We start from the raw sequence: 22,738 nt of genomic DNA on the forward strand, positions 1-22,738 counted from the left end.
GCCAACATGGGGCTGGCTAGGCTCCTTTCCCTTCTGTATCACCTGCCACCTCTTTGTTGTGATGTTTCATCTGGAGCTTATGATTATTTGGAGCATGTTTCCTCAAATGCGGAGTACTTAGTCACTCCTGGATGCAGGCCAGTTATCTTTTCACTAAAGAATAACCATCTTGGGGGCTGGAGAGATGGCTCAGCAGTTGAGAGCACAAGCTGCTCTTCCAGGTCCTGAGTTCAATTCCCAGCAACCACATGGTGGCTCACAACCATCTATAATAAGATCTGGTGCCCTCCCCTGGTGTGCAGACAAACACTGTATACATAGTAAATAAATAAATCTTTAAAAAAAAAAAAAAAAAAAGAATAAATGTCTTAAGTATATAAGTGATACCCATTTATTTCAGAGTATTTAGAAAACTGAGAAAAGTACATACATGAATTAAAAGTTATCTATAATTCCATTCACAGAGAAGCCACTGTTACTATGTTTTTATTTTTCAGATCATTCCTTTATTTCTTTCCTCTCTGTCTTAGTTAGGTTTACTATTGCTGCCATGAAGTATGACCAAAAAGTTGGGGAGGAGAGAGTTTATTTGTGTATACTTCCACATTGTAGTCCATTACTGAAGGACGCCAGGAAAGGAAACCAAACAGGGCAGGAACCTGGAGGCTGGAGCTGATGCAGAAACCATGGAGGGGTACTGTTTACTGGCTTGTTCTTCATGGCTTGATCAGCCTGCTTTCTGATAGAACCTAGAACCACCAGCCCAGGGATGGCACCACCTACAATGAGCTGGGCCCTTATCCACCAACCACTAATTAAGGGGGGAAAAATCTTACAGCTGGATTTTGTTTTGTTTTGTTTTTTTCAGACAGGGTTTCTCTGTGTAGCTTTGCACCTTTCCTGGAACTCACTCTGTAGCCCAGGCTGGCCTCAAACTCACAGAAATCCACCTGCCTCTGCCTCCCGAGTGCTGGGATTAACGGTGTGTGCCGCCACCACCACCACTACCACCTGGCCTTTCTTTGGTTTTTGGAGACAGGGTTTTCCTGAATAAACAGCTCTGGCTGTCCTGGAACTCTTTTGTAGACCAGGCTGGTCTTGAACTCACAGAGATCCTCCTGCATCCCAAGTGCTGGGATTAAAGCCTGTGCTGCCCCTGCTCACTACAGAGGCATTACTTAATTGAGGTTCTCTCCTTTCAGATAACTCTAGCTTGTGTTAAGTTGATGTAAGACTAGCATACTCTCTGTCTTCTGTACTCTCCTATCTGCCTCCTAACTTTGTTAAATTTGAACAGGGCATCTCTGTGTTCACTGTACTACCTGTTATTGGTGAGCCTGTGCTCTATGGTGTGTCTTTTGTTTAGCATCAGTAACTTTGGTTTTTAAAGTACCCCACAGAGGAGACTGGAAGAACTAAATTCTTCAGAGAGAAATTCCATGGCCTGTACCTACTGGGCAGCACTGCTGTTAGGGAACCTGCTGATACAGCAGGGACAGTGCTCAGATGAGGAAGTCTTTTCTAACCAAGATTCAGTGAATTGCTCTTTTTGTAAAGTGACATGTCAGTAGCTTTTCAGGTAAATATGTTTTTGATCTTTGTTTCTCTCTTGGGAGGGGGTGGGTCTCACTATGGATCCCTGGCTGGCCTCCAGCTAAGAGATATTTTGCTTCTGTGCTGGAATTATAGGCACAAATTGCTCTCCTTAGCTTAAAGGTCTTCTAATTTTTTTTTTTTTTTTTTTTTTTTTTAAGTCAGGCCTAATTGTATGTCCCTGGATGGCCTAGAACTCACTATATAGACCAGGCTGGCCTGAACTCACAGAGATTCACCTGCCTCTCCCTCCTGGGTGCTAGGTTTAAAGACATGCACATCAAGCCTGACTATTTTAGGTCAGCTTTTGGTTTATAGCAGAATAGAAATAAGGTACAAAGATTATCCAAATTCCTTTTTCCTGTCTTCCAACGTGTGTAGCCTTATTCCTGTTGACATCCCCCATAGGGGTTCACTTTTTTAAGTGATCCTGCATGGACATTATTGTCATCCAGAGTTTGTAGTATGTACTGGGGCTCCCTCTTGTTGCTGTGCTTATTGTAGGTTTAGACTGCCATGATGGTCATATAAAATATTCTGTATTCTACCCATCCCTCCCACCCACTCCATGTAACCTAGTTCTGCCTTTTCTAGAATGTCAAATGCAGCTAGTTGAAACCATGTCACTCATACAGATTGAATTCCTCTGCTTTATTTAAACCTTATTTAAATAACATACATATTTCATTTGTAATACACATATATGTGTATACAGTGTGTGTGTGTGTGTGTGTGTGTGTGTGTGTGTGTGTGTGTATGTGTGTGTATACAGAAAGGGGGTGGGAGGGAGAGAGGGAGAGAGAGGTGGTAATCAAAAAACATCATCTTGGAGATTCCAGATAGATCGTTGTTAATTAGGGTTTTTATGTTGTTCCCCAGTAGGAAGGCACCTGTAGTTTTCCTTCTGTTTCTGAGTTGTTGGTGTGAAATTGGGCCAGGTAGTATATGACCTTAGGCCAGCCAAGCTATAGCCTCGAACTGAAAGGAAGGTTTTCCAGTTCAGCCCTTTTGCTGTCATTCAATTGTTAAAGCTAGTTTTTGAAGCTCGTAGATTGGTGATGATTTGAAATTCCATTTAAAACCAGAAAAATAGATCTTTACCAGTCCTTTTTTTTTTTTCTTCTAAGAGGTAAGTTAGAATCTTACAGTATTGCTGATATGTAAATATACATTCCACGTGTGTGTGTGTGTGTGTGTGTGTGTGTGTGTGTGTGTGTTTAAATACTTGCTGTAGGTAGTAGCAGTTGCTAAAAGGAGGCTTACTAAAAGGAGAGAGGTCAGGGTTTGGAGTAGGTATGGTAGTTTTAGTGTGTGTCATTCTTCTGATGGTTGTAACAATAAGAATCTTACTGATTTTCATTTTTTTTTTTTCTTTCAGCACCAAGCCCTGACTGGGAGCCTAGTGGTGGGGCCTGGCAGTGCCACAGAAGCCGACCCCTTTAAGAGGCAGCAGGTGATGCCACCCACAGGTATGCCCGGCATGGCCAACAGTACATTGGTGGTTTAGTTGCCACATGTTTCTAAAGAACTTAATTTCTTCTAAGTTAATTTTTCTTTTGGTTATTATCAGCTAAAATATTTGCACAAGTTTTTGTCTGTATTGAAGTTAGAAACTTCTGTACATTCCATCTGCTTTCCCATGAACAATCATTATGGTGTGACTCACTGTTAGGCCATTTGGAAGCTATTTTTAAACAACCATGCACCTCGTGCTCCCCCCCCCCCCCCCCCCGCAATGTGATAACACTTTTTTCCCCCCTAAGATAGGGTTTCTCTGTGTATCACTAGCTGGCCTGGAACTCACAGGAATTCCCCTGAGTCTGCCTCCCCAGTGCTGGGATTAAAAGTGTACACCATCACTTCCTGGCACTCCTTTTTTTAAACTGTGAGAGGCTACAATAGTTGAGAAGGTGACACAGAGCTGTCTCTGATTGTGTCTGCTGCTTCTGCAGCCACAGCAAGGGCCGCTGTCAGTATTTTGAGATTATCACACATTCTTCTGTACATACCCCAAATTTCCATACATATGAGTTACTCTGAAAAAACTAAAATGTAAACACACAGATACAGAGTCACTTTAAAAAAATAATGACCATAATAGGTTACTTTCCTAGTCAGTGCGTCTGAATCTTCAGATGTCTGCACCATGTTCTGCTGTGTGGATGAACTTTTATTATTACTATTTTTTTTTTTAAGATTCTGTCTCATGGGTTGGAGAGATGGCTCAGAGGTTAAGAGCATTGACTGCTCTTCCAGAGGTCCTGAGTTCAATTCCCAGCAACTGCATGGTGGTTTACAGCCATCTATAATGAGACCTGATGCCCTCTTCTGGCCTGCAGGCAAACATGCAGACAGCACACTGTATACATAACAAGTAAAAATAAAAATAAAAATAAAAAAAGATTCTGTTTCATGAGACCTGGCTGGCCCGGAACTCTTTATGTAGCTCAGGCTGGCCTTTAACTTGGAGGGAACCTCCTGCCTCTCTGGCTCTCCAGTGCTGAGTTTGCAGGTGTGTGCCACTATACATGGCTTTGGCCAGTTGACTTTTATCAGTCATTCTTTGCAAGTCTTCCTTGTTTATTACTACGTTTCTTTTGTTTTGTTTTGTTTTTCTGCCAGAATGAGCAGAGACTTGACATATAGTCTGAAATTTTCATTTGACATATCTGGTTTGAAGGAACAGCCTCTTGAATGAACTTTAGTGTTGCTCTCAAACTGCCCACCAGCAGGCATGTCCGATTCCACTACTGTCAACAGTTTCTGGCTCTCACATTTTGTCCATTTTCCTTATTTTGATAAATCTTGTAATCTTTGGTGGTCTGACTAAGGTTGAAGTCACATCTCCTGTTTTGATGTGGTTGTCTGATTCTGAGTAAGATTGCACAGGAGCTTTTATTGCTCATTAAACATTTGTGACTCTGTCCCTGGCTCGATATTGATGTTCTCTGTCAATTGTCCTGGGCATTGAAACTTCTCATGTTATTCGTGAGTGCTTTGAGAATGATTAAGTGAGCCTCTGCCAGTCATGTGTTGTAATGTCTCCGTTGTTGCTTGTCCTTTGACCTTTGTATGATGCTTTTCTTTGTACTATCAAAATTTTAATGAAACTGTCAGTCTTATCCCTTATAGCATAGAAGGGCTTCCCTTTTCAAAGATTATAAAAACACTTACTCATGTTTTTTTTTTTTTCCTACTACTTCTGTGGTTTTATTTTTATATGAAACAACACCTTTCTTGAAAATTATTCTAGAGCAGTCTAAGAGACCTCGTCTTGAAGTGGGTCATCCAGGGGTAGTTTTCCAGCATCCAGGGGTGAATGCAGGAGTCCCTCTGCAGCAGTTAATGCCGACAGTCCAAGGTAAGACCCAGCAGTAGAGCAGCACTCTTAGTTCGTTGTGAGGGAATGCCCAAAACCTAGAGCCTGGCCCAGATTAGGGCCGTACAGTCAAGGGAGTGTACTGGATGTGGAATTTCCCATGTGGGTACATGTCTTTGCACCTCAATCAATTGAGAAAGCCCCTGGAGACAGGTTCTTGCCATTCTAGTGGGAGCCACACATCATCTCCACATTGTGCTTTCAAGTGATTTTATTTCTGTGTTCCTTATTGCTACTGCTGTCAGGTACCCTGTGGTTATTTGATGCTTGTTTTGCTTAGTACTAACTTGCAATAGTTGGGTGCATTCTTTCCTTCTTTGTGTGCTCATCCTGACCTTTAGGTCTGCCTAGGACACTCCCATTTTGAGTGTAACAGTTCTCATGTGAGCAACAGAATGTCCAGTGTGTGTCCTTGTGAGTCACTTGGTGGAAGCTGCTCTGCACTGAGATCATTGCTTTGGGATCTTTTTTATTTTGCAGGAGGGATGCCCCCAACTCCTCAGGCTACACAGATCACTGGACAGAAGCAGAGCCAGCAGCAGTATGACCCCTCCACAGGGCCTCCTGTGCAGAACGCCGCCAGCTTGCATACCCCACCGCCACAGCTCCCTGCGAGGCTGCCTCCAGCCAGTGTCCCAGCCACAACCCTCCCTTCCACCTTACAGTTTTCACAGCAGTCACAGATGGTGGAAGCCCCAACTCAGCTCCAAATCCCAGTGAAGACTCAACAGCTGAATGCCCCCATCCCTGCCCCCCTGCCCAGCCAGCTCGCTGCTCCTCCACAGCCTGCCCAGCCGGCCCTCCACATTCCGATGCCCGGGAAGGCACAGATGCAGACCTCTCAGCTTTCTTCCCAGACCCAGGTACTCTGTGGACATTGGCTGTTTTGACTAGTGAGGTGCAGAAGAAACGAGGAAACAGTCTGCAAAGGTGGCTTGCAGTTTAGGTATTTGGTAGTGTGGTCTACACTGAACCTGCACATTCCTGGGAGCAGCTTTACTTACCCTTTTAGCACAGTTGGTTATTGTAGCAGTTGCAAATTAATTCTATTTGGCTCTGTAATAACAATCATTAAAGTAATAGAAAATCATTATTATTGTTGCTCTTAGTAGAGGAAACCTCGACCTGTTGAGTCACCTGCTGTTTGGAGTGGGTTGTATTTGTCACCCCATTTGTCTTCTGGGAACCCTTAGACTGTGAACAATTTTACCAGTCTTAAAAGTTGTGAGACTGACTCAAAGAGACATGGATGATTCAGAGTTGACTCCAGCTGTGTTTGAGGGTGAAGCCAGGATCTTCACCATCAGCTAGGTTTCCTCCTTTGCTGCCTCTTTTCCCTTTTTTCCAATATGATGAATTCCACCAGTGTAGACGAAACTGTGCCTGTTGTAGTGTTGAGGATGCTCCTCCTCCTCACTGACTTCACACCTCTGTGGGTTTGTGAGTGCTTACTCCAGTCCCTGGAGTCCAGTGAGACTGTGCAGCATGGCAGGTACACCAGCTTTAAAGCACAGATGGGAGTCAGTGGGAGTGCTGGGCCCCTTTGCTCTCACCCCCCTCATATTATTAAGGGAACTACTCAGAAAAGCCTTAAGTTCCAAAGAGATGTGCGCAGAAAGGGAAGAACTGTCTATACTGACTACCATGTGCCGTGGTAGGGACTTCATTGGCATTAGTTTCTCTACCTAGCAACTTTGTGAAGTGGAATTTGCTATTCCCATTTTATGAGAAGTTCAGGCCACAGGTTAAAAACTTGACATGTTATCACCTATGTTGTAAGTATCTTGGGCTATTCTAGAGCTTTGAGGTAGGAAGGTATGGGGGTCTTCTACACACTTGGTTAGGGAAGGAGGGTAAACTCCCCCCAGGGCCACTAAACTCTGTCCCCATGGCTTTTGTTTTGTTTTTGATTTTTTTTTTTTTTTCTGAGAGAAGGTTTCTCTGTATAACAGCCCTGACTGTCCTGGAACTCACTTTGCTGGAACTCACAGAGATCAACCTGCTTCCCTTTCCTGAGTGATGGGATTAAAGTTGCGCTCCACTATGCCAGGTTCCCCATGGCCTTGCTTTCAAGAATGTGATCTTACTTCTTTTGGAGTCACAGTCCTCACTTAGAGCAGCACGGTGATTTTTTTTTTTTTTTTTTTAAACCTTTGTTTCCTACCTTTGTTGTTAAAAGAATCAGCTATGCCAGTCTGGTCTACAGGGTGTGTTCCAGGACAGCCAAGGCTACACAGAGAAACCCTGTCTTGGAAAAAAACAAAACAAAAAAAGGGATCAGCTATAGTAAATGGCTTTTAAGAAACTGTACAGGGCTGGAGAGATGATTCAGTGGTTAAGAACACATACTACTCTTGCAGAGGACCTGAGTTCAGTTCATAGTATCTATAGTGGATGGTTTACAACCACTTGTGAGACAAGTTCCAGAGGTTCTGTCATCCTCTTGTGACATCCAAGGGTACCTATACCCACGTGCACATACATACTCATACAGAGACATATATATAAGTAATTTAAAATCTTTCTAAAAAAACCCATAAATCTATAGAAACCCATTACTAGTTGGACCTCGAAACACAGGTCCTAGCTACTTGGGAGGTTGAGACAAGGTGATTGCAAGTTGAAGGCTATCTTGGCCAACTTAGAGAGATCCCATTGCACAAAATTAAAAGAAAGCTGAGTAGACTGTTTGCCTAGCATGTCTGAGGCCCTCGGGTCAATCCCCAGGATGGTGGGGAGGCCCTTGTTTCTTAAGGGTTGGGCTGGGATTAGCTTCTGTTTTCTGTAAAGGGTCATGGGAGAAATTTGGCTTTGCAGGCCATTCTGCTTCTGTTGGTTCCTCGTCTTTGTTTCTGAAAACATAGCTACCAGCAGTTTATGAGTGAATAGCGGTGGCTGTACTTCCAGGAAGCTTGATTTCTATGTGTATGTACCGACCCCTGCCATGGGGGTCATTGTCAAATCCTGAGACTATGTCTGCTGAGTCTTTCTTGCCCTGGTGGTCTTGATTGGCCTTCCTACTAGTCTATTCCTGGCCTTCACCTCTCTCTGAGTGGCCTCCTCCCTGGGTTCCTGGAGAACTTTACACAGACTTGCTGTGGTTGAGGCCCCTTTTATGAGGTTGGCTTCTGGACAGTACAGAAAGGTTTTCTACCTTTCCAGCCTTCCTGCCACAAGAGACATACATGGGTCTGTTAAAAAGATGTAAGAAGCCAAGCTGGGACATGGTGGTGCTGGCCTATAATCCTGGTACTCAAGAAGTTGAGGCAGGAGGATGGAGAGTTCAAGGCCAGCCTGAACTACAATATTGAGATCTTGTCTCTAAAAAGTATACCTAAAAATAATAAGCTCATCTGACATTTGAGTGATGTTGTTACATGAAAATATAATATAAATAAAAACCTACGTTTAGCATTGCATTATTCATTTTTCTATAGCTAAAACAGTCCTGTGTGTTTTTATTTTACTTTAAATTAAGGGATGAAGGGACTTCTGGCTCATGGTTTAAGGATACAACCCATTGTGATGGGGAAGGCATGGCAACAGGGGTTTGAGGTGTTTGGTCACGTTGTATATGCTGCCAGTGAACAGAGATGAGTGCTGGTGCTCAGTCCTGTGACTTTTATTCTGCTTTCTTTTCTTGTGACTTCATGGTCAAAGCAACTGCCTTTCCTTCCTTATATGCCTAGAAATACAAATTTTAGTTCTGCATAAATGAAAAAGTAAAACTTGCCAGTTTAGACCCAAAAGCATTACAAGAAATTAAGAAGACAGCACCACCTTCTAAAACTGCAAGAGAAAAACTGCGTGTGATGGTGTGTGCCTGTAGCCCCGCCCTCAGAAGACTGACGCAGGAAGCACAAAGCCACCTAGCTACAGAATCAAAGTTGTGTTGTTTTGCTTTGCTTTTTTTTTTTTAAGGGAAAAAAAAAATTAAATTACCTTTTAAAAGTAAGAGAAAAAAAGCTGAAGAAGAGGAAAAACTTCCATGACCTCTGAGATAATATAACAAGGTACTAAAGTGCAGTTTATAGTGGAGATTTTGTTAGGTTCTATGCAGTACAACAATTTAATCTTTGGACATCATCTAGCTTGTGGTTGGTAATGGGATTAATTTTGTGTGCATGCATGTATTGCCATGGAGAGGAAGGCACTGACTGTGCTGGCCTGTGTCTGTCGAACTCTCTGGCATTTGGGCATCTCAACCTGTGGAAGCCTTGTCCTGACCCTGATTCACTTGTCTTCTACCTGCTAGACAGTGGCATCGACCAGGCCCCCCCTGGACTCTGCCCAGCCCTGCCAGCGGTCTCTGCCCACTTCCTCCTCTTCCTCATCCCTTGTACCCGTGAGTGGCTCAGGCCCTGGACCCTCGCCTGCTCGTTCTTCACCAGTGCACAGACCCTCTTCTGCCACCAGCAAGGCTCTGTCTCCCATCACTTCCCGGTCTCCAGGGGCAGCAGTGCCAGCTCCCCCCAAGCCACAGAGTCCTGCTCAGAATGCAGCCTCATCCCAGGACGGTTCTCAGGATAAACTGGCAGAACAAATAACACTGGTAAGTGTGCCCAGGCAGATACAGAACATACTAATTTGGTTTGTTTGTTTGGAGGAATCTTAGGTTTTTCTAGGCTAGCCTCTAATACCTGTGTAACATGAATTGCTAAATGTGTTAATAAAAAAACCCAGAGATAGGGGTTGGGGATTTAGCTCAGTGGTAGAGCACTTGCCTAGCAAGCTCGAGGCCCTGGGTTCGATCCTCAGCTCCAGGGGGAAAAAAAGAAAAAAACCCAGAGAATTGGGGTGAAAGTTGAAAGATCAGAGGGATAGAACAAGCCATAGCCACAAGTTCTTACTGCTAGGAAATCCTCAGTCCAAGAGAGAGCTACTTCCTGTGTGCTCATTCCTATATACCTTTCTGTGCCCTGCCATCTTCCTCTCTCCACCCAGCTACATCACTTCCTCTTTCTGCCCAGTTCTATCACTTCATGTCTGTCTGTACAGACATGCAGATCTCTATTGTTAACTAGTGCTGGGATTAAAGGCTTGTGCTGCCCCGTCTGGTTCTCTTCCCAAAGTGACCTGAAACTCACAGAGATCTGGATGAATCTCTGCCTCCTGGATGGATGCTAGGATTAAAGGCATGTGCTATCACTGCCTGGTCTCTATATTTAATATAATGGCTGGCTTTATCCTCTGATCTCCAGGCAAGCTTTATTTGTTACAGCATGAATAAAATATCACCACATTCTTGAGTTTGGGAGATCTTGCTTCCAGTTTGGTTAAGGGAGTCGCTGAACAAATTAAAGAGGAATGTCATCATACAACACAGTGGGGGTTCAGCTTGTATTCTGGTTTGTGGTGTGCATTTCATTATATTATTTAAAGACTGTGATAGTTTAAAACTGAACACTTGGTGCCGAGTGGTGGTAGCACACACCTTTAATCCCAGCACTTGGAAGGCAGAGTCAGGCAGATCTCTGTGAGTTCAAGGCCAGCCTGGGCTACAGAGCGAGATTCAGGACAAGCTCCAAAACTACACAGTAAAACCCTGTCTCGAAAAAACAAACAAACAAACAAACAAACAAAACAACAAAACTGAACTCTTGGTTTATGATCATTAGAAACCAGGACTGGGACCAAATAACACAGCCTTCTGTGCTTGAAGTAGACTCATTAACGTCTTTGCTTTGTGGTGAAATTGACCATAGTGGGCTAATTTCCTTCTAGTCATGCTGACCCTTACCCCTCATATCTATGTTCCTTACAGGAAAATCAGATCCATCAGCGAATAGCAGATTTAAGGAAGGAAGGCTTGTGGTCCCTAAGGCGGTTGCCAAAGCTTCAAGAGGCTCCGCGCCCTAAATCTCACTGGGATTATCTGCTAGAAGAGATGCAGTGGATGGCCACAGACTTTGCTCAAGAGCGGAAGTGGAAACTGGCTGCTGCTAAGAAGGTAGGTTTGAAACATGGGGTGGTCATTCATGCTTTGTATCTTGGAGTAGTTGGGATTTAAATTGCTGTAAGTGAGCCAGGCACATACCTTAATGGTGGTGGCACACACCTTTATTCACAGCACTGGGAGGCAGAGGCAGGTAGATCTCTGTGACTTTGAGGCCAGTCTGCTCTACAGAGTGAGTTCCAGCATAGCCAGAGCTACATAGTCTCGAAAAATCAAAAAATAAAAAATTGCTGAAAGTGGCAATGGATGGAACTCTTAGCCCATTCCCTTAAGACTTTTGAATCCTAATGTGTGGAAAAAGCATCTTCTGTTGTGTAGGTGGAAACTGAGACAGAGATTGGGTTTCTTTTCCTTCCAATTTGCTTGCCGGTTAGGAATTGGATGCTTTCAGGGCACCCAGAGCTGGTCAGGTAATTATTGCAGAGGCTGGAGGTTAGGAATGCCTGGTGTAAGGTGCTGGGCAGTATGCTTATCCTCTGCCTTCACTCCTGCCCCTGGTGTGTCACTGCTTAACTGTGTGTCTGAGCTGTCTCTAGTTCTGGTGGAGAGTTTGTTCGTTCCTTGTATTGTTCCCACAGCAGGCACAGTCCTTCAGAGACTTGAGAGGTGATACTATTCACTCTACAAAAATGAAAATAGCAAGACAGGTTTCTAGAAAACTTTGGCCTCTGGGTGGAACTCAGCTATCCTTTCATTGTGGAGTAGGGTAGGTAGGCTGAAGAGCAACACAGAATTCATAGGCTATATGAGGGGCCAGCTCTGCACAGTAAGCCTACATCTACCCTTCCTTCTCACTAGGACAGGGAGAAACAGACGCTATCTCCAAGGAGAGCTTTCACGGAGGTCTTAAGAGGGTCAGTGAGAGACCAGTGCAAGGTGTCATTGTAGTTGAGTGCTTTTCTATCCCAGATGAGGTAGACAGTGGTTGTTGGTATGCACTCTGTGCTGAATGAGTTCTTACCTTCAATTGTTCTCCCTACTTTCTGGAGCTGCTACTGGCCAGTATATAGAGTATTCCCATTGGGAACACAAACTGATAGCTTAGAAATAGAATCTTGATCTGGAGAAATGGTTCAGTGGTTAAGAGCATTTGCTGCTCTTACAGAGGACTTGGGTTCAATTACCAAATCCACATGGGAACCCAAACCATCTATAACTCAAGTTCCAGGGGTTCTGACACTCTTCTGGCTCTGAGGGTACCAGGCATACATATGGTACACACATATACATACATTCAGGCAAAACATGGGAGCACATAAAAAAAAAAATTCTTTAAAGTAAAATCTTTTTTTTGGTTTTTTGAGACAGGGTTTCTCTGTGTTGTGTAGCTTTGCACCTTTCTTGCTCTGTAGACTAGGCTGGCCTCGAATTCACAAAGATCCGCCTGCCTCTGCCTTCCGAGTGCTAGGATTGAAGGCATACTTCACCACTGCCTGGCTAAAGTAAAATCTTAAGCCAAATATGGTAGGTCACAACCTTTTATCCTGTTCTTGGGAGGCAGAGGCAGGTAGAACTCTGAGTTCAGAGCCAGCCTGGTCTTGCTGTGAGTTTTAGGGCAGTCAGAGCTATATAGTGAGAAGTTATCTCCTAAAATAAAATTAAAATCTTAATACTGAGATGTAGTTGACTTGGCAGAGTGTTTGTCTAACATGCTTGAAGCCCTTGGGGTTGATTTCCAGCATCTATAAAACAGATGTGGTGGTACACACTTGTAAGCTATAATTCTAAAATTTGGGGTAGGCGTGGAGGTAAGAGGATAAGAAGTTCAGTCATCTTTGGCTCATAGTGCATTTGAGGCCAATCTGGGCTAAATGAGACCCTGCCAAAAACAACAACAAAAAGGTATATACATATGCATCTTAACAACAAAAAAGGAAACCTTAAAAATGTCAGTTAAGGCCGGGCAGTGGTGCTTTAATCCCAGCACTCGGAAGGCAGAGCCAAGCGGATTTCTGTGAGTTCGAGGCCAGCCTGGTCTACAGAGCAAGATTCAGGACAGGTTCCAAACTACACAGAGAAACCCTGTCTTGAAAAAACCCAAAAAGAAAAAAAAAAAGGTCAGTTGAGAGCACTGACTGCTCTTCTAGAGGACCTGGGTTCAAGTTCTAGCACCCACATGACAGCTCATAACTGTCTGTAACTCTAAGATCTGACATCCTCACACAGTCTGCAGCAAAACACCAATGCAAATAAAATAAAAACAAATAAATTATATTTTTTTAAAAATGTCAGTTTGGGGGCTGATGGGATAGCTCAGCTGTTAAAAGTACTGGCTGCTTTTTCAGAGGACCCTAGTTTGATTCCCAGCACCCATCCACATGATGCTTTACAACTATAATTCTAATTCTAGAGGATCTGATGTCTTATTGCCTCTGTAGGCACTACACACATATGTAGGCAAAATACACTCATACACTTAAAAGTAAGTCTTTTTTAAAAAGTCATTGCTTGCTGGACAGTGGTCATGCACACCTTTAATCCCAATAGTCAAGAGGCAGAGGCAGGTAGATCTCTGTGAGTTTAAGGCCAGCTTGGTCTACAGAGCAAGTTTTAGGACAACCAGAGCTGTTACATGGAGAAACTCTGTCTCAAAAACCGAAAAGAAAAAAAGTTATTGCTTGCTTCCGTAGCACATATAATAAAATACAGAGAAGATTAGTATGGCCCTTGTGCAAGAATGACACTCCAATTCATGAAGTGTCCCCTATTTTTAACACTCACATGCACCTACCTGCATATGCATGTGTGCTCTTGTACATACTCACTTTACTGTTAAAAAAAAAAAATGTCAGCACAACCCTTTCTCAAAAATAAGAAAATAAACATCATTTTGTTTAGGGAAAAATGTGAATTATCTCAACCCAACAATTTCCATTATGTAGGAACATTTAGCTGCATTCATGCAATGAAATACTCAGTGGCCCATTAGACATGTTTGTATTTGTTGAATGGTAAGATATTAATCACATGAAACAGGAAAAGAAGGTTGTAGTACTATATAGTGTTTCATATCTGAGAAAAAAACTCTAGAAAGTCAGGCAAAAAATTGATAGTATTTATTTGCTTGTAGACAAGTTTTCATCTAGTGTGCCTAATGGCCTAGGAGGTACCGGTCAGTGAATTATATGTGGCCTTATTTATTGTGAAATGGTTTCTCTTTGTGAACCAGGCTGGTCTTGAACTCGTGATCCTCAGCTTCCTGTGACTTTAGGCTGAGAAGTCTTCAATTTATTTTTTTCTCTTTGTATTTTTTTCCCTCTCTGTGTGTGCACATTCATGTGGAGGTCAGGGAACAACATGTTGGCTCTTCCCTTCTATTCCATTTGGCTCTTGGGGAATCAAACTCAAGCCCTTAGGCTTGGTCCTAAGTGCCTTTATTTGCTGAACCATCTTGCCAACCTGAGTACTACAATTCTTAAACTTTTCTTCACCAGCTTGTCAGAACCGTAGCCCGGCATCATGAGGAAAAGAAACTTCGTGAGGAAAGAGGGAAGAAGGAAGAGCAGAGCAGACTGAGACGCATTGCTGCTACCACAGCCCGCGAAATAGAATATTTTTGGTCAAATATTGAACAGGTAGATGCTAGAATTCATTGGAATCTTTAAAAAAAAAATCATATGTGTCCAAGCTGTGAGGCAGTGTTCCAGGTGACAGCCTCACAGCTCCAGCATTCATGCATGTGTACCCTGTGTTGTTAGCCTTCTGCAAGGTTAAGATGAGCCCATTCTGACCTCTTTATACTGGTGGAAGCCACAGCTTTGAAATGAGAATTTAGTGAAGGCCTGTCAGGTAGTTCTTGGTGTGCTATGGCTGTGAAAGGCAGAGTCTTCAGGATACCTGCTCCCATCTACATACTCTTCCACCTGATAGAATTTGAGCAGCATAGGCTAGGATACAAAATAAAGAGGAGAGCACCCAATTGAGTTACTTTCCTAAATATTGTGAATGAGGTTGGCTTTTTGTGTGAGTTTAATGTGTTAGTGCAAAATTGTACAGTTTACATCCTTAATGACTTGCTTGCTTAGTCATCCTTTTTTTTTTTAAGGTTGTGGAAATAAAACTACAAGTAGAATTAGAAGAGAAAAGGAAAAAAGCCTTAAATTTACAGAAAGTTTCCAGAAGAGGTATGATATTGAAACTTTGTTATTACATTTATTTATTTAGTGTGGGGTGGGGGAAGACGCACATGTGCACCATGGCATGTGTGGGGGTCAGAGCACAACTTTCTAGAGATGGTTCTCTCCTTCCATCATGTGGGTCCTAAGGATCAAACTCAGGCTGTCAGGCTTGGCAGTAAGGGTCTTCACTTTCTGACCTATCTTTCTGGCCCAGCTATAGTTTTAAAGGATTCTTAAAGGTTTATTTATTTGTTTTGTATGTATATGGGTGAATGTGTGCAACCACATGCCTGTGAAGATCTAAGTATAATTTGTGAGACTTGCTTCTTCTTCTGTCATATGGGTTCTGGGGATTGGACTTAGATTATCAGGATTGATGAGTTTTTGTTTTTGTTTTTTTTTTTAAACCATTGAGCCATCTTGCCAAGCTTTTAAAGATAGTCTTAATGGATCTCAGGTACAGAGTGCCCACCTAACATTTGTGAGGCTTTGCATTTGCATTATAGGATATATACACATGGGCTTAGAATTTTTCATGTTATATTTTGTGCAGCTTCCTGGTTTTGGCTAGAGAGCTCATTGGTTAGGGAGACCATGTGCATGCATTTGTTCTTGTTTTATTTTGTACACACACACACACACACACACACACACACACACACACACACATATATGAAGAGGGTGGGTGTTGGGGAAAGATAGGATCTCACTCTGCAGCCCTTGTCCCGACTCAGGAGGAAAGATTGGCCTCCAGCACCTAAGTACTAGGATTAAAAGGTGTGCACCACCAGGCCCAGCAACAGTTTAGTTCTTTATCAGCTCTTTTGCTCTTTTTACTGTATGTCAACCCAAAGTTGGTTGATTCTGAATGCTTTCAGAATTTAAGTCCTGTTTCTGGACAGTAAACAAACCAATTGCTTTATCTGTCAGGCATAGGACCCTTTAGGGATTGGGCTGGTACAGTACCTTTGCACCACTAAGATATTTCTGCAGTAGTTGCCCCCAGTTATTGAATACTTAGGTACATGTGAGACACCACAAGTGGCACTCACTGTCTTCTCTAGTCCTTGGAATGTTTCAGGAGCCCTTATACCTCTCATATTATTGGTGAGGGAGCAGGCCGAGAGATGGCCATTGCTAAAGTTGTAGAATTGTAAACTGAGAGCTAAGCACTGTAAACTGAGAGCTAGTCAAAGTGACACCACAAGTTTGAATCCCAGTGTTTAGCAGTTAGAGGCAAGGGTTTATGTATTTGAAGCCAGCTTGAACTCAGTCAGCTAGACCTTGACTCAAAAAACAAACAGTAAGCATAAAAAAGAATTAAAAGATGAAAACAGCTTTTCTGGGTTACCAAGAGGGAGGCTGGGTTAGTATGCAGGGGAGGAGATGGAATTTGCACTCCCTATCCTTGAGTGTTGATGGCCATAGACCTCAGCTTGTATAAGCAGACAGTAGTTGCTGAGTTAAAAAGCATCATCTTGCCACAGCTTTGGTGATAATACTGTATTTCTTGTTTCTTTAGGGAAAGAGTCCAGATTAAAGGGATTTGATACATCACCAGAACACTTTCTGGTAAGTACAGAGTTGTTGTTGCTCTTTGATGCAAAGAGTGGGCTTGTTATATTTCCTGGAGAAGTTAGTAGGCTATGAAATCAGTCTTATTTGAAAATACAGTGGCGTTGGGTGGTGGTGCACACCTTTACTTCCAACACTTGGAAGGCAAAAGCAGGCAGATCACTCTTGAGTTTGAGGCCAGTCTGGACTACAGAGTGAGTTCCAGGACAGCCAAGCTGCACAGTGAAACCCTGTCTTGAAAAAGAACAGCAACAAAAGAAAGCGGTACTTAATAGCTGTAGTCTCACTGGGGTATGAATCTGTGAATTTGAGAGGATGCAGTTGTATACAGTAATTAAAGATCTACATTCTTACTCCTCTTCTCTTTGGTATCTATGCCATGATTCCCCAGCAAATGCCTTGATGCTCTCCAGTGGACATCTGCTAAATAGACACTTTAACCTTGACACCTCATTCTATGTTGTTAAATCCCACATTTCTGATTTTTATTCTGTTTCAGGATCTAGGACTATCTGGAAGGAAAAGAAAAGCTAGCACATCTTTGACTGATGATGAAGGTCCGTCCCCTCTCCCTTGAGATCATAAGCAGAATGTGCACTCTGTATTGTCATATTGTCAGCTATGCTGACTTTGGCTGTTGGACTTGTTATTTTAAATTGGTTAGAAAGTTTAATCTTTGTATTTATCCGGGAGTCTTTGAATAAAAAGAGTCACTTTTGGTGTCTCCAGAGGACTTGGGGTGTTAACGTAGCAATTTGATGGTGTCTTATTTTGTGATCTCTGGAAACCCAGGTGCATTTGGAGAGCCTTAGGGGTACATAGAGATGGTTCAGAGTCACATTTATTTCTGTCCTCAAGGAGTGACCTCAGTACATTAGGGTAGATGTGCCTGTTAAAGGAAGACATGCTCACTGCCCACCACAGTCACCATGCTGGGATCTTTGGGAGGAGCCCCAGTCATTTTTAAATGTGGACATTTGGTTCAAAGTAGAACACAGATGTAACTTTGGTGAGTGACTTGAGATTGGCCTGTGTCCACGGCTTCTGACCTGTTTGCAAACAAATGTGTCCTGGCTCCTGGTTGTAGGAAAAGAGGAAGGAAACAAGACAGTGTGTAATGTAACAGATGCTAGAGGAGTGAGGCCCCAGTGGTCTCAGCAGCACTGTAACTTTACTAGCTTGACTGGCAGTGTGTAAACTTCCAGAGTTTTGCAAATTTGAGGTTCTAATACGGGTTGATTCTTGTTGGGCCAGGTTATTATTAGTGTGGTAGATGTCAGGATTGTCTCACTCCAGAGGATAAATAAATGAGTGACAGTGGCTCTCAGGAACTAGAAGCTTGGCTTCCATTGCTCTGCACTGACATAGCAACTTGGTGTTCTTCAAAGTGCTCTTGTTTCTCCCATTTGTTCCTCTGTCCTAGTCTTCTGTCTCTTCTTTTAGCTGTTCTCCTGGGAGGTGGTCCCTTTTGTTCAGCTGTTCACACAACTCTGTTGGCACTGAAGCTGGAGAAAGGTAGAGATCAGGAGCAATTTTGGTGCCTCCAGGCAAACAAGTGTCCTCTTGGAATGATTTAGGATAAGTTCTTGTCTTTCTCTCCTTGGCTCCCTGTTGATGTTGGTAAGCTAGGATGTGTTCATCTGTGCAGCTAGCAGACTGAGAAAGGATTGGGGAGCAGATGTTTTTGGGTGGCATCTAGCCATGTATACTAATTTTAGATTATTTTCTTTGTAGAGTATAAATGTGACTGTTTGGCTGATTTGAGGGCATCCCCTTGTTAAATATTAGGTTAGTTTAGGGGAAATTAAACTCAGTAGGAGCTGCTTTGCCTGATAGGTATCTGATAATGTTATCACCTTAAATTTTGTGTTTCTTTGCCTTACATAGTCCCAGGCTGCCCTCTAGTTGTGATGTCAGCATGGCCAGCACACCTGTTCACTATTCTTTCTCCTAAGTCATCTACTCTGTTACGCAAGTTCAGGAGAAATGGCAGAATGAAATTCCAAGATAGGTCTGGCTTGTCTCATAAGGTTGCACCAAGCTGTTCATGTCTAGGACTAGATGTGTCCAGGGCCTAGGGATGTGATATCTGGTGCCTTGCCAATTTTGGTGAATGGTAGAGATTTTGTAGTGAGGAACTAAGGAATTTGGGGATGTGGTAGAGATGGTAGGCAGAGAATGTGCATGTGTGCACTAATATGTGCATGTATTTTGGAAGAAATGGGCCATCTGATAGTGTGGATGAAAAGAAGCCAGCTGAAGCACTGCTGCTGAGGAGGCTGCAGCTTTTCTGGCCAGCCTCTTGCCTCTGAGAGGTTAGGGTTGCAGAGTGTAAGCTGGTTTGAGGACTTTGCTTTCGAAGCACAGTATAGTAAGGGGAGGACATGTGCTTGGTCTGGGTTGTAGCCCTTCTTCTTTGTAGTAGGCAGTGATGAATTCCTAGAAAGCATGCCTCCCAGGAAGTATGCATGTAGTTTTTCTGGGCTCTGCAATGGGTGGGAACTTTACCAGCATTCTGAGTTAGTAGGGTCTATTGCATTTTGAAGAAACAGGCTGTGGATGGCAGGCTGCTGCAGTGAAAGGGGAAACACTTCCCATTTGTTGTTTGTTCAACAATGGTTTCCAGAATCAGCCTGAAAATTTTAAGTATTTACATTCAGTTTATTCAATAGCTGTAAAACAGTTTTGAAGCTTAGTAGTGTTTAGTGATGTTGAGAAATTCAAGTGAAGTTTTCATGTCCCTGACCTCTGATGATAACCATTTTAGTGGAAGATGAAGAAGAGACCATCGAAGAGGAGGAAGCACATGAAGGGATTGTAGACCATCACACAGAACTTTCTAATCTGGCCAAAGAAGGTAAGCTGTCGCTGTGTCACTGAACATACTTTCGTTAAAGAGTAAATAGATACACAGGAACATTTGAAAATAATGGCAGATACAGATGACAGCAGTACATGGGGCATAGTGGAATTGGCATTTCCTTTGGGCCACCAACCAGCTCCCAAATAAAGACATGGAGAATTGTTATTAATTATGAATGCTCAGCTTTAGTTTAGGCTTGGCCTGTAGCTCTTTTAACTTAATTAACCTGTTTCTATTTATCTACATTTTGCCTTGGGGCTTTCTTTCATTCTGTATGTCCTCCTTTCCTGCTTCCTCCATGTTTGCCTGGCTGACCTGTGGTGTCGCCTTGTCATCTCTTTTTCTTTCTTTCCTGGAGCCTAAATTCCTCCTCCTACTTACTCTCCTTGCCTGGAAGTTCCACCTATACCTTCTCCCTCACTATTGGTCGTTCAGCTTTTTAATAGACCAATCAGGTGCCTTAGGCAGGTAAAATAGCAACACATCTTTATATAGTTAAACAAATATTCCACAACAAACAAATGCAGCACATCTTTACATAGTTAACAAATATTCCACAACATAAATAAATGTAGCACATCTTTGCATAGTTAAACAAATACTCTGCAACAGCATAGTGCTGCCAAGTTCAAGGAAACAAATCTCTGGTGTTGAGTTCTATTCTGGTGATCACAGCTGACCTAGACCTTTTGTGGCTCACTTCCTGAACTTTCCTCTCCCACCTCTGTGAGTCTCCCTAGCCACTATTGAGACTGAAGCAGAGTTCCTTGACAATGGGATTGTAAGGTGTGGCTTGCTTTTCCTGTCCAGTGGTTCTTCCCAGTAGTTTCATCCACCTTAACTCTACACACTATTTTACACATAGATATGTCATCGGTTACTTTGATTCCAACAGTACTATTGTTGGTATTCTCTTGTTCTGTGGTGTTTGTACACAATGACTCTACATATGTTTAGTTATGGACCATGCAGAATCATGTAGCGTACATACACAGTTGGCTGTGCCAAGCTGCGTGCTCTGCTGGTGTCACCTTGGAGCTGGTGGTGAAAATAGCTCCTGGTGGCTTGGAGGAGGAGTTCTCTGACAGTGAGGTGCATTTTCTCATGTCTGCTTGCCTCTTTTCCTTAATTGACTTACTGAATTCCTTATATCTTTTAGATACAAATTCTTGTTGGTCGTCCCCCCTCCCCCCCCCCCCCCCCCCCCAAGGTTTCTCTGTAGTTTTGGTGCCTGCCCTGGATCTTGCACTGTAGACCAGTCTGGTCTCGAACTCACAGAGATCAGCCTGGCTCTGCCTCCCAAGTGCTGGGATTAAAGGCGTGTGCTACCGCCGCCCGGTTCTTGTTTTGTTTTTATTATCTTAATTATATATAGATTTGTGTCTGCATGTGAGTACGTGCATGAGTTCAAGTGACCACAGAGGCATTGAATCCTCTGAAGCAGAAATTACAGATGTTACAGATGATTGTGAGCTGTCTGACATGGATACTATGAACTGAGCTTCTGTAGAAGAGCATCAGTGCTCTTAACTGCAGAGCCTTCTCTCCACCCCAGGGGACGTGAATTGTCTACACTTTGATCATATGAATGGCTTTCTATAGTGTCTGATTTAAAAAAAAAAAAAAAAAAAAAAAAAAACTTTTAATTTAAAACAAAACAAAACAAAAATCACATTTGTAGCCAGGCATGGTGACACACACCTTTAATCCCTCAGGAGGCAAGAGTGGGTGGATCTCTGTGAGTTGGAGGCCAGTCTGATCTACAAAATGAGTTCCAGGACAGGCTCGAAAGCTACACAGAGGAAACTCTGTCTCAAAAAACAAAACAAAACAAAAAAATCTAAAAATGTTAATAATAATAAATTTAACTGAAAAAAATTTAGATTTTGTATTAATTATGGATATACATCTTAGTTTTCAGAGAAAAGAAATGTAGTTTTAGAATTTGCAGGTTGTAAATTCCTAATCTAAAAATCAAGAATCCAAAATGCTAAAACTTTTTGAGCAGTAAGGAAATGGTGTTCTGAAGCTTCAGATTTCAGAATATTTTGATAGTGGATTTCAGATGTGTGCTCAGTTGACACTGTGTTAGATAGTCTCCAATCCAGGAAATCAAGAGCTATGACTATGTCTAGTCTTAGGCATTTTGGATAAGCAGTGCTAGCCTGCATCAGCTGTTTTAGGAAGAGGAGTATATGTGACAAGCTACCTGTCCAGTCTTTTTTGCTGTGCCTTTCTGAGTGCTGTTAAGTGGCATTTGCAGCTAAGTGGCATTTGTTATAAAATAATCTTGTTTCTTCCTGCCATCCTTTCCAGCTGAATTGCCCTTAATTGATTTGATGAAGTTGTATGAAGGTGCCTTTCTGCCAAGTTTTCAGTGGCCACAGCCTGAACCTGATCATGAAGAGTCAAGCGGGGAAGAGGGTATGTTTTTAGTGTTGTAAAGAATTCAGGTTTAAAAATAAAAGCCAACGTAAGATGTAAGAAATTAGAAGTATTGGAACCAAGGACAGGTTCTAAAGTCCATGTTAGTTGTGGCAGGGACTTTGGGCTTTGGATAGGATAAAGCCTGTGTGTGGCTGTAAACAAAGAACAAAAGAATTTGAGCCAGGAAAAGAGTGTATTTTATATGCACTTTCCCTATTGAATAAGCTGTAAACTGTGAGGTTTTACTTACTAACTTGGTACATTTATCAGAGCATCAGGTAAATTGTGGAGGATGTAAACATGTTTTCTCTAGATGTGTGTTGTGGTTATGGACTTAAGCATCATCTTATTTTTTGGGGCTCTGCTGTGCTTGCTTATTAACTTGCAAGGCTTTTAGTGGTTGATTTTACTTACAGACATTCCAGACAGATACAGAGATTACATAGACTGGCAGCTGTCCTTTTCTTATTTTCATTCTTTTGCTTATTAGATAGATACAAGAGCGTGTGAGAAGGAAGACAGGAACATCGGGCCATGAGATAGTTGTCAGAGGGTCTCCTGTGGAATTCAGGGCCTTTCACAGTCCCCTTCTGCAGCAAGACCTAGGGTCATAGATGAAGGCTTCTTCCTTGTTTCCAAACTTGGGTGATGTTTCTAATTTTTCCTTTTTTGATGGTAGTAGAAGGGAGATCATTAAACCTGAGATACTTGTAATTCTGTCCACATTATTAGCTCCCAGTCAACAGAGCCATTTCCTGAACACCAGACTGTTGGGTAGATTATGGTTTGAGTCCCAGATATAGTTGATTGTGATGTTTCTTAACAGT

At 42.6% G+C, this 22,738-nt stretch overlaps 1 protein-coding gene and 1 pseudogene across 9 annotated transcripts in view; both read left to right on the forward strand.

Annotated features, from left to right (window-relative positions):
• The window catches only part of Ep400 (E1A binding protein p400), a 106,290-nt gene that overhangs the window by 29,124 nt on the left and 54,428 nt on the right, over positions 1-22,738 (forward strand). For 8 of the 9 annotated variants that reach the window (XM_036172205.1, XM_036172200.1, XM_036172207.1 and 5 more), the window contains 11 exons: positions 2,972-3,062; positions 4,847-4,954; positions 5,453-5,835; positions 9,228-9,524; positions 10,737-10,922; positions 14,363-14,503; positions 14,974-15,052; positions 16,569-16,618; positions 17,121-17,178; positions 19,389-19,478; positions 21,801-21,908. In XM_036172205.1, the coding sequence (XP_036028098.1) occupies positions 2,972-3,062; positions 4,847-4,954; positions 5,453-5,835; positions 9,228-9,524; positions 10,737-10,922; positions 14,363-14,503; positions 14,974-15,052; positions 16,569-16,618; positions 17,121-17,178; positions 19,389-19,478; positions 21,801-21,908 (1,591 nt within the window). The remainder of the gene's footprint in view (positions 1-2,971; positions 3,063-4,846; positions 4,955-5,452; positions 5,836-9,227; positions 9,525-10,736; positions 10,923-14,362; positions 14,504-14,973; positions 15,053-16,568; positions 16,619-17,120; positions 17,179-19,388; positions 19,479-21,800; positions 21,909-22,738) is intronic. The other variant, XM_036172209.1, reaches the window with a different exon arrangement.
• On the forward strand, positions 13,547-13,640 carry LOC118572843 (annotated as a pseudogene).

This window comes from Onychomys torridus, chromosome 22, assembly GCF_903995425.1.
Source record: "Onychomys torridus chromosome 22, mOncTor1.1, whole genome shotgun sequence".
Taxonomy (NCBI): Eukaryota; Metazoa; Chordata; class Mammalia; order Rodentia; family Cricetidae; genus Onychomys; species Onychomys torridus.